General features: G+C 37.3%; 1 protein-coding gene across 1 annotated transcript in view; it reads right to left on the bottom strand.

Moving 5' to 3' along the window:
• LOC136043745 (voltage-dependent calcium channel type A subunit alpha-1-like) overlaps positions 1-13,808 on the bottom strand; it is a gene marked incomplete at its 3' end in the record, with an annotated part of 199,168 nt that overhangs the window by 96,325 nt on the left and 89,035 nt on the right. The window contains 1 exon segment of the mRNA XM_065728664.1: positions 11,074-11,177. Within this exon segment, the coding sequence (XP_065584736.1) occupies positions 11,074-11,177 (104 nt within the window).

Here is a 13,808-nt window from a genome sequence, read left to right as displayed (position 1 = left end):
AATATTTCTTTGATTGTTACGTAATAGGGTTTGTTTACTTTTGGTTGTTACATAAAAAGTTTTTTTTTACTTTTTACTGCTACGTAATAGGACGTATTAGTATTCACTCGTCAAGCAGGAAAATTTTGTCAAAATATTTTTCTTCAGGACATTTTTCTAGGCGTTTCATGACATCAAAAGACGTTTTTTAAATTATTTTTCTTCAAGACATTTTTCAAGACGTTTCAAGACATCCCAAGACGTTTTCTAGGGCATTTTTCCTCAAGACGTTTCAAGACATCCCAAAACTCTTCTAAGACATTTTCCTTTTTTCAAGACGCTTCAAAACATCCCAAGACGTTTTCTAAGACACTTTTTCTTCAAGGTGTTTTTTTTCATGATTTCTTTAGTTCTTACATAATAGGGGAATTTTTACTTATCTTATGGATGACGCATCCACAAGTGACTTGTTTCTTCAAGCCCCCTTTGGGGATCCCCGTTTCTAACTGAGGAGGAAACACACGCGGGTGTCACGCAATGACGGTGCATACATGGGATGTTACATAATAATTTCAGAGGTTTCATTTTCTTTCAATGCGTTTGTCTAAGGGAACCATTATATTCTAAGGATCTTTGTCCCCATTAGGATTCGAAAGGGTATATCCATCCTATGGAAGGGAGCCCTAGACAGTTAGACTATCAATTTATTCCTAGTATTTTATTCAGGAAATTGATTCTACGAAATAACCTATTTGCCCCTTGGAGAAATCCCTGTCCCACTTAATAGAATAACTAAGCGATTGATTACGTGTTTCGTATGACTGCAATAATTGAGATGCAGAAGGGAAAAATCGATTGACACTTGGTGTACACCCCGCATATTAAGTAGTACTTTAGAGATTGTTATCAGATAATATTGCTATCAGAGATGATATAAAAGAAAGAGTACCATTATGGCTAAAATATGCTGCACCTTCATACAAGATCAAAAGTTTTTTTCCTTTTTACTAAACAAACTTTTTATGACAAATTTTACTTCACGATCGTAAATCTAAAGAATACAAACTTTTGTACATACAATTTTTTTTAATAAAAAACAAATTTACATAAAATTAATGAACAAAGAAAAATCAGTTAGAACTCAAGAACAGAAAAAATAAAACATAAAAAACAGACATATGATAAAAAATAAACCAAAAGAACGGTAAATTTAAGAAATGCGGGGATCCTACCAATCAATTCCAGAAGGGAGGATCGATATTAGAGGTAAATATAAGTCCTATTAAGAGCTATATCTGATTGCTTTTAATGAAAATACCGCGTTTATTTGAGCCAGGACTGTGCTACCCGGTTGACAATGCATATTCGAATAATATTTTCTCTGCAGATTTCACACAATCTCGTTAGAGGTTATATTTTTGACAGCTTTTAATGAAAATACCGCGTTTTTTTAGCCAAGACTGTGCATCCCCGGTTGACAAGCGCATATTTGAATAATATTTTCTCTTCGAATTTTACATAAAATCGTTAGAGGTAAATTTAAGCCACATTAAGACATTTTCGAGAGCTTTTAATGAAAATGCCGTGTTTCTTAAGGCCAAGACTGTGCATCCCTGGATGACAAGCGAACATTTCAATAATATTTCCTCTTCAAATTTCACACAATCCCTTAGAGGTTATTTTTGAGAGTTTTAATGAAAATCCCGAGTTTCTTTGAGCCAAGATTTTGCATCCCCGGTTAACAAGCGCACATTTGAATAATATTTTTTCTTCAAATTTCACGTAATCTCATTAGAGCTAATATCTTTGAGAGCTTTTAATGTAAATACCACGTTTCTTTGAGCCAAGACTGTGAATCCCCGGTTGACAAATACAAATTTGAGTAATATGTTTTCTTCAAATTTTATATAAGCTCGTTTGAGGTAAATTTAAGCCCCTTTAAGATATTTTTGGAGCTTTTAATGAGAATGCCGCGTTTCTGTGAACCAAGACTGTGCATCTCCGCTTGACAAGTGCACATTTGAATAATGTTTTCTCTTCCAATGTCACATAATCTCGTTAGAGGTTATATTTTGGGAGCTTTAATGAAACACCGCTTTTCTTTTCGGCCAAGACTGTGCATCCCTGGTTTCATAGACTTGGCTCGAAGAAACACGGCTTTTTCATTAAAAGCTCTCAGAAATATCTCTTAATTGGGATTAAATTTACCTCTAATATTAACCCTTCCCTCTGGTTTTGATTCCTATGACCCCCCCACTTTCTTTAATGCATAGTTCTTTTTGCTTATATTCGTCCTTTGTCAGAATTTTTCACGTCTTCTTTTTCCGTTGTTGAGTTTTAAATTCTTCTTCTCTATTTTAATATTGCTTTGTAAATTTGTTGGTACAAAAGTCTGCATCATTTAGATTTATTGATTCAGGATAAAACTTCAATATATTTCTCAATTTAAGCATCTTGTAGCCTATGCACATAGGTATGTTCTTTCAAGAATGCCTTTAATATATGAAGGTGTATGAAGGTGTAGCATATTATAGCCATAATGGTACTCTCGCTTTTATTTCATCTCTGGAAGCAATATTATCTGATAACACTCTCTAAAGTATTACTTAACATTCAGGTCTATACCAAGTCGAAACAATTTCTAGTAATTGATTTACCCCTCTACATATCAATTATTGCAGTCATAAGGAACACACAATCAATAGCTTAATCATTCTAGTAAGCGGGACAGGGTTTTGTCCATGGGTCGAATAGGTTATTTCATAGAATCTATTTTATGAATCAAATAATGAGAATAGATAGCTGGTCCAGCTGTTAAGAGCTCCAGTCCATTGGATGGAAATACCTTTTCGAATCCTAATAGGGATAAAAATTTTTAGAGTATAAATGTTCCTTGAAATTAACGCATTGAGAGAAAATAAAATCTCTTAAGGTATTATGTAGCATCACATATGTGCACTTTCACTACGTAACACTCACGTTTGTGTCCTCCTCAGTTACAAGTTGGGATCCCCCAAGCGGGCCTGAAAAAACAAGTCACTTGTGAATATGTCATTTTTAACATAGGTAAACATTCCCCTATTACGTAAGAACAAAAGAAATCATGAAGAAATTCACCTTGAAGAAAAATATCTGAAGAAAATTTTCTAAGAAATTCCCTGATTGACTAGTGGACTCTAATACACTCTATTACGTAGCAACCAAAAGTAAAAAAATGTAACAACTAAAAGTAGACAAACCATATTACGTACCAAAGAAATGCTCAAGAAAACCCTTTCTATTGCCTAGCATGCACCTGCATTGTTTAAAAACATTCCCTATTACATAACATATATTTGTGTCTTTCCCTGAGGGGATCGCCGTTAAACTTCTTCTTCATCTTAAATCGCTAAAGGAAGAAAAGTGTAGTGGCTATGGATCCGTTTAAATCCATAACCCCCTCACTACTCCTATTTAAAAACTAATTATTTATTTACCTTTATAAACGCTAAAAGTAAACAAAAAATCTACTATAGCTATAAACATCATATTATTCTAACACAAAAAATAAAAAAACCCTTCAAAATAATCAGGTTTAAAGGAAACTTATCTAATTGGGAGTCTCATCCTCACTACTACAGAGTCAAGACCAGAATGAAATAAATTAACAAGCCAAATGACATATTAATACCTTGCATAACCTTACAAGAAGATGATGTCTTATTTTGTGCGTCGCGGAATATGAAGACAAATAGAGCACTGCTTATTCCACAAATCTACACGGTCATCCTTGTAAATTTGTTTCATTTGGCACATTGAAACACGGAAACAAAGCATTTACGCTATCAGATTTGCTTTCTCATAGCCACTAGGTAAGCCGGATTTTTACATTTTTGACGAGAATATGTAATTGTTTCATACAAAAAACGTGAATTTTATTTTTCAGCATCAATTTAATCGAAGTACTGTATATTTGACCCTTGATTATTTACGGTAATCTAACATGATTGAAAATTGGCATCAAATAGGTCAATTAAATTTCATGTTTACAAAGATACGTAACCTATATCTTCTACTCTTGACCAAAATTAGTTTTTTGGTAGACAATTAGGTGTCCCTGATTTAGTTTCATAGTTATATATTTGGGACTAGACACTCTCAGATGTGGCTTTCAAAGTCCATTTATACCTTCACGATCATCCTATCCGATATTTTTCTTGCTTGTGCACTTTCCCTTATATTTCATTTTCCTTTTCTTGTTTCTATGTTTTCTTAATTTTCACTTTTTTATTCAAAAGGAAGAAAAATTCGTAAGGAGAAAACGAGGATAAAACAGTCTGTGAAAAATAGAAGAAAATATACAAACATTTCGGTCGACACCTCGAATCGATCGTCTTCAGTGCAGAATAAAAAAAAATACAGATAAACGTCCATAGGACAAATAAAAAAAACCTTAAAGCAAACATTGAAACTCTTTATTTAATAGGCAAGTAGTGTGGCTAGTATTAATAGCAGTAAAACGTTTGTTTTTTGTTAATAGGAAAGTAGTTACGTGGACTTTTGTGCGACCGCAAACCCTCACAGGTTTTCTTCGGAGTGAAAGTGTTAAGTTTATTTATTTATTTTTGAATATGAAAATAAAAATTTTAATTTTAATCTTTAAAGAAGAAGGGTTACCCTTACAACGTTACATAGAAAAGATCTTCTTCTTTTAGTTTCTGTTTGTTTTAATTGTTTGTTTTTTTGTCCTGTGGACTTTATAGATACTTTTTTTTATTCTGCACAAAATACGGTTGAGCGGAGGTCTCGACCGAAAAAATTGCATAGTTTCCTCTTTTTTTCATTGGCTGATGTTATCATTGTTTTCTCTTCTTCACGATTTTTTTCTTCGTTCTGTGATGCTTAGCCAGTGTGGTGTCAGAAATTATTTACATTTTCTATGTTTCCTCAAATTTTTATTTTTATTTTTTTCTATGTTTTCTCATGTTTTTAATTTTTTTCTATATTTTTTTAGTTCTCCTCTTCACCATTGATCTAATACGTTTGTGCTTATTAATAAATAGATAAATCAATAGATTGAAAATAAATCACATTCCGTGTTTATTAAGAAAAATAAATTCACATTTAGAAACCCGGAGTTTTACTTTTAAAATTTTTGCTACAAAAAGATTCGTGTTCTTTTTATCAATTAAAAAAAAAATCAAAAAGGGAAGTTTTCAGAATAAAGTAAAAATCCACATTAAACAGTAAAACGAATGGATAATAAGTCCTACAGTGATCCAAATTTAAATGAACCGAAATTACTATCAATGAATAAATGAAGCCAAAAACAAACTGAAGTTATAATCACGTCAAACATAATGGTAGCCCATACTGCTATGATGAATAAACGAATACTAGAACAAACAGAAATGAAAATTGTCAATCCAGCCGAAGTGAAAACCAACAGAAATTACCGCAAATACGAGTAAGCGAGTAACCCCCCTTTAAACGTTCTAAAAGCCACTATCATCTGCGCTGTGCAAAATCTGATTTACATTTCAGACAATGTTTTTTATGTTTGACATGACATAACACCAAATCAGGAGTTTATGTTCTGTTATAAAATCTGCGTGTCAACAGTGGGCGATTTGCGGTATTTATGGCTGTTGCTCATCAAAATTCTGAGCCCTATTGAGTCTTTTCTTAGTAGGAGGCCTCCCCCAGGTCATTCAGCGCGTCCCCAGGTGGCAGATAGGGGGACGTTCTACAGATATGTAGGATACCTTCATAGAGGGTGCGGACCAAGGGGGAACCTAGTTCCTGGGGATCCATAATTGAAAATGGGACACCCTCGCCCGGGGGTCAGAAAAACAGGTGGAGGAGGAGGAAGGCCCCACTCATGTACACCATGCAGGGCCCACCGGTGTGTGGACATGTCCCGGCGGGTACACACCTTCCACCAGCAATGGGAAAAATTGCTCGGCGTCGCAGACCACCGAACGGGAGGATCCCTTCCCTTCCTAGAGGGACAACTATGAAGGGCAGACGATCCAGCTCTATGGACAATGGCCTCTGCTAAGGGTAGAGAGGAGTGGCTTACCGCTACCCCGACAAATTAGCCATGAAACTCCTTCTCTTAAATATAAATTATGAAAATGGCGAATAAGAAAGTAAGAACTTGTGCTACCGCGTCCGGGATAACCGACGGTATGAGACCAAGAATTGCAAATTGTTACCGCGTCCGGGGCAGCCGACGATCATTTATCCGATTTGACGACTCTCTAGTCGGAGAAGACTTCGTTTATCCTACGCTAAACGTACGCACATTAGCCAAACCAGGAAAAATGGAACTAGTCCTAAACGAGATGAACCGTTACCGCAGGGACATCGTTGGACTTTCTGAGACTCACCCTCCACAGGAACAGAAAAAATTAAACGACATCAGGCTCATCACGTCTAGAAGAAGTGATGGAGTTCACTGCCAAGGTAAGATAAGATAATATTTATTTTTTAAATTGTTTGGCAGGGTAGCCAAACAGTCTCTTCTTGCCATCCATCCTGTCTCTGAACGTATTATCACCATTCGTCTGAAAGGAACCATTTCCAACATGACCATAATCCAATTTACACCCCAGACTTGTCCCGGAATGACCAAGAAGCCGAAGAATTCTACAGCCAACACCAACACACCGTTGACATGGCTCCCAAGAAAGATGTTCTGTTCGTGATTGGGGACTTCAACGCCATTGTCGGACACTCAAATGATGGAATTGAAGATGCCATGGGCAAGTTCGGGCATGGGCGGCAGAACCACAGGGGTAAAATGCTCATCGACTTTTGTCGGGATAACGAGCTTTTTATAACGAATACCATGTTCTGTCATAGAGAACGAAGGAAAGTTACTTGGAGATCCCCTGACGGCCACACTGCAAACATGATTGATTGTCGGCAAGCGACGGAAATCATCAGTACTGAACACAGTCTCCATAGCCGGTGGCAACTTCGACTCGGACCACGTTCTAGTCATGTCTGAGCCTCGTTTGCGCATTCGGAAGCCCCAATAGCCTAAGAAAAGCTTACCAAGATATCGTGTCGACGTGCTGAAAAACATAGAAACAAGGAACAGGTATAGAACAGCACTCTCAAACAAGTTGTCAAGAATCCAACCCATGGAAGCTCCAGCAGCAGAAGAAACTGACCGATTGGTCGACGAAAGCGCATCCATCATCAGAGAAACTGCTAGTGAGATCCTGGGAATTCAGATCCATTCGGATAAGCCGTGGATCACCCCCGAAATTATTGATCTATGTGTGCAGAAGAGCGTCCATGCTAACAAGGTAGATCGACAAAGCAAGGACGAGTACAAGAGGCTGAAGCTCCTAGTAGAAAAGAGAATCCGGCAGGCTCGACGACACTACGTCAATGATAAATGTCGTGAGTGTGAAGAAGCCTTTCAAAAAGGTAATAGCCACTTCATGTACAAGAAAGTCCGTGAACTGTCAAAAAAGAAGTCATCGGCCGCTCCTACACTGTTAAATAAACACGGGCTCCCAATCACAGACTCCGAGGCAAGACAAGAACGATGGAAGGACCACTTCAGCGAAAACCTGAGCCCCACAATAACGCCCGACCCGAACATATTACTATGTTTCCCACTACCGCAGTACCCAGTAGATCCAAGCCCTCCTCCACTAAGAGATGAAGTACTCTCAGCAATAAAATCTCTAAAAATTAATAAAGCCCCAGGCCCGGATGGTATTCAGTCAGAACTATTAAAAGCAGGCCCAGAAGAACTGGTCGATATCTATCACAAAGTCATAACAAGTGTCTGGGAAACAGGCCACTTCCCCAGATCTTATGCGAAAGCCACCATCGTCCCCCTTTTTAAAAAGGGGGAAAAGGGCGACTGTAACAACTACAGACCAATAAGTTTAACTAGCCAACCGGCAAAGATTCTTACAAAAATACTCCTTGACTGTCTGAAATCTCTGACAAACCATATCTTAGGGGAATACCAAGCAGGCTTTCGAAAAGACCGCTCTACCATAGATCAGATTTTCTCCACTCTGCAAATGATGGAGAAGTATATCGAGTTTGCGAAAGAGCTGCTACTACTCTTCATTAATTTCAAGCAGGCTTTTGACTTGATATGGCGAGATGGATTATGGCACATCCTACTACACTATGGAGTCCCTGAAAACATAGTAATCCTGATAAGAGAAATGTGTTCACATTTCGTCAGCCAAGTCCAAACGCCCGAGGGATTGACAGAGGGGTTTCTGACATCGGCGGGCGTTCTTCAATGTTGTCTCTTGTCACCCAACCTCTTTAACCTATTCCTCAACGCAGCGCTATCATTTGCCGAGACTGTTGACGGTGCAGAAATTGGAGGGAAGCTTATCGATAAATTAGCATACGCAGATGACATCGAAAAATTCAACAGTCAAGAGCATCTACTCCAAGCTGACACTGACGAAGTAGTGTCAACAACCGAGGCCTTTGAGATGGTCGTTAACACAGCCAAAACCAAGGTTATGTGGGTGTCTTGAGACCCTACTTCAAGAAACGTGCAGCTAACAATAAAAGGAGAGCCAGTAGAAAATGTTGACTCCTTTGTCTACCTAGGGAGCCTCCTAGCTTCTGACAACGACTGCTAGAAATCGATCAAACGAAGACTTGGCCTGGCAGGCGCCGGCTTCAAGAACCTCTTGCCAATCTGGAAAAACAAGACTCTGTCAACTTCTCTGAAGGTGCGACTCTTCAACTCTCTCATAATCCCAATAGCTTTATACTCAAGCGAAACTTGGTCAAGAAAGGCTGATGATGAGCGAAGAATCTCCACATTTGAAACTAAATGCCTTAGAAGCATTGCAGGGATCACCTACATTGACCGAGTCTCAAATACCGAAGACCTACAAAAATACTCCGTTGTCCCCGCACCATCATGGACCGAGTCAGAAGCCAGCAACTCCGCTGGCTCGGCCATATCCAGCGAATGTCAGCCAACCAGCTCCCAAAAATCACATTCGAAGGACGGGTTCACGGCACGCGCCCCAGAGGCCGACCTCTTAAGAGATGGACCGACAATTTCCCGGCCAATAAACTCCCCCAGCTACTTCGTCTAGCGCCAGATAGATCAAACTACCGTCGCCACATTCATCATTTGTTCATAAGAGAAGAAGCTCCAATGCAGCCACTAAGGCCGGATGGGACTTAAGTCAAGTAAGTCAAGCTCATCAGAAACAAGCCCCTGAGCTCTTCAGTTCAAACCTCATGAAACCATATGGCACGGATAAACTGCTAGACTGTAAGGTTCGAAGAGAGTTTTGTAAAACTTTATGTAATAAAATTGAAGATTTAGCAAAGAAGCTCGGCAAACCAAAAGATTCAAACAAATGGGAAACTGTTAAGAATGTCTTTACTAGGGTTACCGGAGAAAAGTTGGCCACCACCTGGAAGTTTCTTGACGAGCGTAGTATTATGTACTATGATCTCATTCGTAATATAGTACCCTTGGCTGGTTCTGAAACCTACGCCTGAACGGAAGCAAGAGATTGGCTACTACTATATTTTATTCTATGTAACTAAACTAGAAACATAAATACATCAGAATATACTCAACTTAGGTTTACTCAATTGAACTTGAAATTGAACTGCACTGATTAAATTGCTCCCTTAATCTACACATACCCAAACGGAACCCACAAGATGTTCCCAGAAAAATGATAAAATACCCCAGAAACTAAAGTGAAAGTGACACTTGCACCTGTTTAGAATCTACTTAACCTGGAATAAACCCTAGCGTACAACAGTAGGATGCTTAAGTGTACCCCACTGTGCGCTACAAGACAGTGCGCACAGTCGCCTCCAAAACTGCTCTAAAAGGAGGAAGGCAAAATAACTTATAATTTTACCGGAAGATTTTGAGAAAAAAGGGGCGTGGGAGGGGCTTGACTGCCCTTCAGTTTTTAGGTCACTTAAAAAGGGAACTAGAAATTTTATTTTTCGTTCAAATGGGCTTTTTTATGATATTTTAGGACTACTGGGTCGATACGATTACCCCTGGAAAAAAACAAATAAATACGCATCTGTGATCTTCTGGCAAGAAATACGAGCATCCACATTTTTCAGATGAGTGTTTGAAACATCTATAATAGGATTCTCTGATACGCTCAATCTTATGGTCTGACTTTCATAAAGATTCTATGAGTTTTAGGGGGTTTCCCCCTTTTTTCAAACAGCAGGCAAATTTTCTCAGACTCGTAACCTTTCATGGGTAAGAGCAAACTTAATGAAAATTATATACTTGAAATCAGCATAAAACTCCAATTCTTTTGATATATCTATTGGTATCAAAGTTCCGTTTTTAGGGTTTCGGTTACTATTGAGCTGGGTCGCTCCTTACTTACAGCTTGTTACAACGAACCGTTTGATAAGACTTTTGGTTATAGTAGAACACAGATTGTTTGCCAAATCAAAGTAAGATAATTCTAAAACTATACTGGCATTTTTTTTACTATTTCCACAAGCTAATATTTTGATATTCTTTACACTGTTTTCAGCCTTAAACTGGGGGCACCAATTTTCCAAAAAGTAGGAGTTGATGTTTTTTTTACATTAAGATAAGAAATGCACTTATCGGAATCTAAGGGGTAGCAGTTTTTTGTGTTTTTTCTGTACACAAATATTGAAAAAAGGTATTTTTAAAATCTAGGGGATGGGACAAAGCAATCAAAGAGATGTCATTCCTCCAAAACATCAATTGGTAGCCTGGGTCCTATAAACGGTTTGGTGGATGTCTTTGTCGATATATCTGCTTTATTTTCGTTATTCACTGGCTCAAAATTATTCTCTTTGTCACTTTGTCGTTTTTTCTTTTTGTTTTTCCATAAGCAAACAAGCTAACAACAAGCAAGTAAAATAATTAATGAATAATAAAATACAATTATAAGATGCAATAAGAGGGATAGATAACAATAATAAGACGTAATATAATAATATTATTATTTAATAAGAAAAAACTATAATATAATAAGATAAAAGATATAATAAGAGATAGAAGGAAATAACAATAAGATAAAATAATAAAATTGTAAGAACAAAATAATAAACAAAATAATAAGGTTTACTTACCCACTGAGCACACCAAGAACTAAGTTAAGCATGAAGAATGAACCAATCACTATTAAGGGGACGAAGTACATCCAATTAAAAGTGTTTCCTATGGCATCATTTGTCTGAAAAAATACCAATCAACATTATGTAGAAAAGGCAAGAGAAGAAAAAAACGTGTAAAAGATGAGAAATTTTCTGATAATTTTGTTTTTTTAATTTAACGTAGTTTAAGACATACAGTCTGATATACAAAGACTAGATTGCAGTTTATTTGGAATTCCAGTATCAAAAACTGGATATGAAGAAAAGTTTGATCACAATTAGAGAAAAGAATTAAAAATATTTCCCATAGGATAGTTTATCTTGAAAAGTTATAATCATGTCAAGTAGGGGGGAAAGAACTGATCTTAGATTTTGATCAAAATTTTAAAAAGGTGATGCAGAGGTTTCGAGAGTAAAGCTTTCACTTCTGTTGAAAACGATAAACGAGCTATTAGAAGGAACACCTCTAATTTAAGTGCAATCTAAGGCCGAAAAACCTGATTGACCTAAGTGTTAGTTCAGCTTTGGTTTATTTTGAACGGATTAAGGTCATTTCAGGAATGACCAAAATAAGAGACAGGTCTGTTTAAAGGGATTAAAATTAGGAAATCATATGCATATTATGGTGGGTAATAAAATTATGAATTATATACATACTTATAGTTGGAAGAGACGGTATTAACCTTCAAAGGGGGCTGGCCACACAACTCCCACCCATCAAAGGGATAGAGGGTAAAAAAATTATTCCTCCTTTTCACCTGAGAACTATCTAAAGACCCCTACTAAATTTTAAACGTCGAAATATGTTAAAATCCGAGTATGTGGGGGTACGGAGAGTAAGTAAGAAAAAAGTATGTATGACGGTACTAGACCTTCAAGGTTCAAACCAGCGGTGCCGATCTCCACTTCATGACCCTTCAGCAAGGAAGTGAAATGGGAGGATGGTGCCCACCATCCTATGCTTTTGCACACCCTTCCTGCTTACCTTCCCCAGATTTCTATAGCATCCCGTTCAGAGCTGGGTTGAGTCTTACTGAGAATACAGAGTCATGCCACTGATTCCTGCCCCAAACCAAATAACCGGCCACGCCAGGAATCGAACCTGTGCCCCTAGGACCAAAGATTCCAAACCCAGCGCGCAAACCACTTAGCCAGCACGACATACAGTGAATCGTCCTCAGAGAGGATTCGCTCGTAATAATACGTCTGAATATTATTGAAATGAATTGCTAAATACATCAATCTTCTTGTCTTCTTTGTAACTTTTTTTTTACTTCTGCTTTTTCAAATCAAAGTTATCCAATGTGGTGCTTATCTTCAAACTAGTTTAGCTTATACATATAGTACCTGTAGAGCTTTATAGTACCTGTAGAACATTGGAATAGAATAGAACCTAGCTGAAGGTCTTTAACAGGTGACTTTGCTGAAATAACTATCAAACAGCTCGTGGTAACAAACTGTAAGTAAGGAGCGACCCGGCTCAATAGTAACCGAAACTCCAAAAAACAGAATTTTTATACCAATACATATATAAAAAAATTATGGTATTTCCAAATTTATAAGTTTCATTAAGCTTAATCTTATCAAACAGTTCGTGGTAACGAACTGTAGTAAGGAGCGACCCGGCTAAATAGTAAACAAAGCTCTAAAAAACGAAATTTTGATACCAATAGCTACATCAAAAGAATTGCATTTTGATGCTGATTTTAAATATATAAGTTTCAACAAGTTTAGTTTTACCCATCAAAAGTTACGAGCCTGAGAAAATTTGCATTATTTTGGAACATAGGGGGAACGCCCCCTAAAAGTCATAGAATGTTAACGAAAATCACACCATCAGATTCAGCGCATCAAAGAAACCTATTGTAGAAGTTTCAAGCTCCCATCTAGAAAAATGTGGAATTTTGTATTTCTTCCCAAAAGGCAGATCATGGATGCGTGTTTATTTGTTTGTTTTTTTTTGTTGTTTTTTTTGTTGTTTTCTTTTCAGGGGTGATCGTATTGATGCAGTGATCCTAGAATGTTGCAATAAGGCTCATTCTAACAGAAATGAAAAGTTCTAGTGCCCTTTTTCAGCGACCAAGAAAATTGGAGGGCACCTGGATTGCTTACATATAGTAATGGTTATTGGGAAGTGTACGGACGTTTTCAGGGGGACTTTTTGGTTGGTGGAAGGGTTGAGAAGAGGGGAATATGTTGGGGGAACTTTTCATGGAGGAATTTGTCATGGGGGAAGAAAATTTCCATGAAGGGAGCGCATGATTTTCTAGCATTATTTAAAAAAAACAATGAAAAAATAAATATGAAAAGGTTTTTCAACTGAAAGTAAGGAGCAGCATTAAAAACAGACAAAAATTATTGCACATATGAGGGGCTCACCTCCTCTTATTACCTCGCTCTTTACGCTAAAGTATTTTTAGTAGTTTCAACTATTTATTCTACGGCCTTTGTGATTCAGGGGTCAATCTTAAGGAATTGGGAAAACATTTAAGCTTTAGAGTAAAGAGCGAGGTGAGGTATTGACGAAGGGGTGAACCCCCGGATATACGTATTAAAAACAAGAGAATACAGAAGTTCGTTACGTAAGCTAATTTGTAAGTTAGGTACATCTTTTACTAACAAAAACGTTCGTAAAAAATCAAAAGTTCTAGTTGCCTTTTTACGTAGCCAAAAAACTGGAGGGTAACTAGGCCTCCTCCCTCGCTCCTTTT

Source organism: Artemia franciscana, unplaced genomic scaffold (assembly GCF_032884065.1).
Source record: "Artemia franciscana unplaced genomic scaffold, ASM3288406v1 Scaffold_904, whole genome shotgun sequence".
In the NCBI taxonomy this organism is placed as follows: domain Eukaryota; kingdom Metazoa; phylum Arthropoda; class Branchiopoda; order Anostraca; family Artemiidae; genus Artemia; species Artemia franciscana.
Note: the sequence above shows the minus strand (reverse complement) of the source record. Positions and strands in the feature narration are given on the sequence as shown.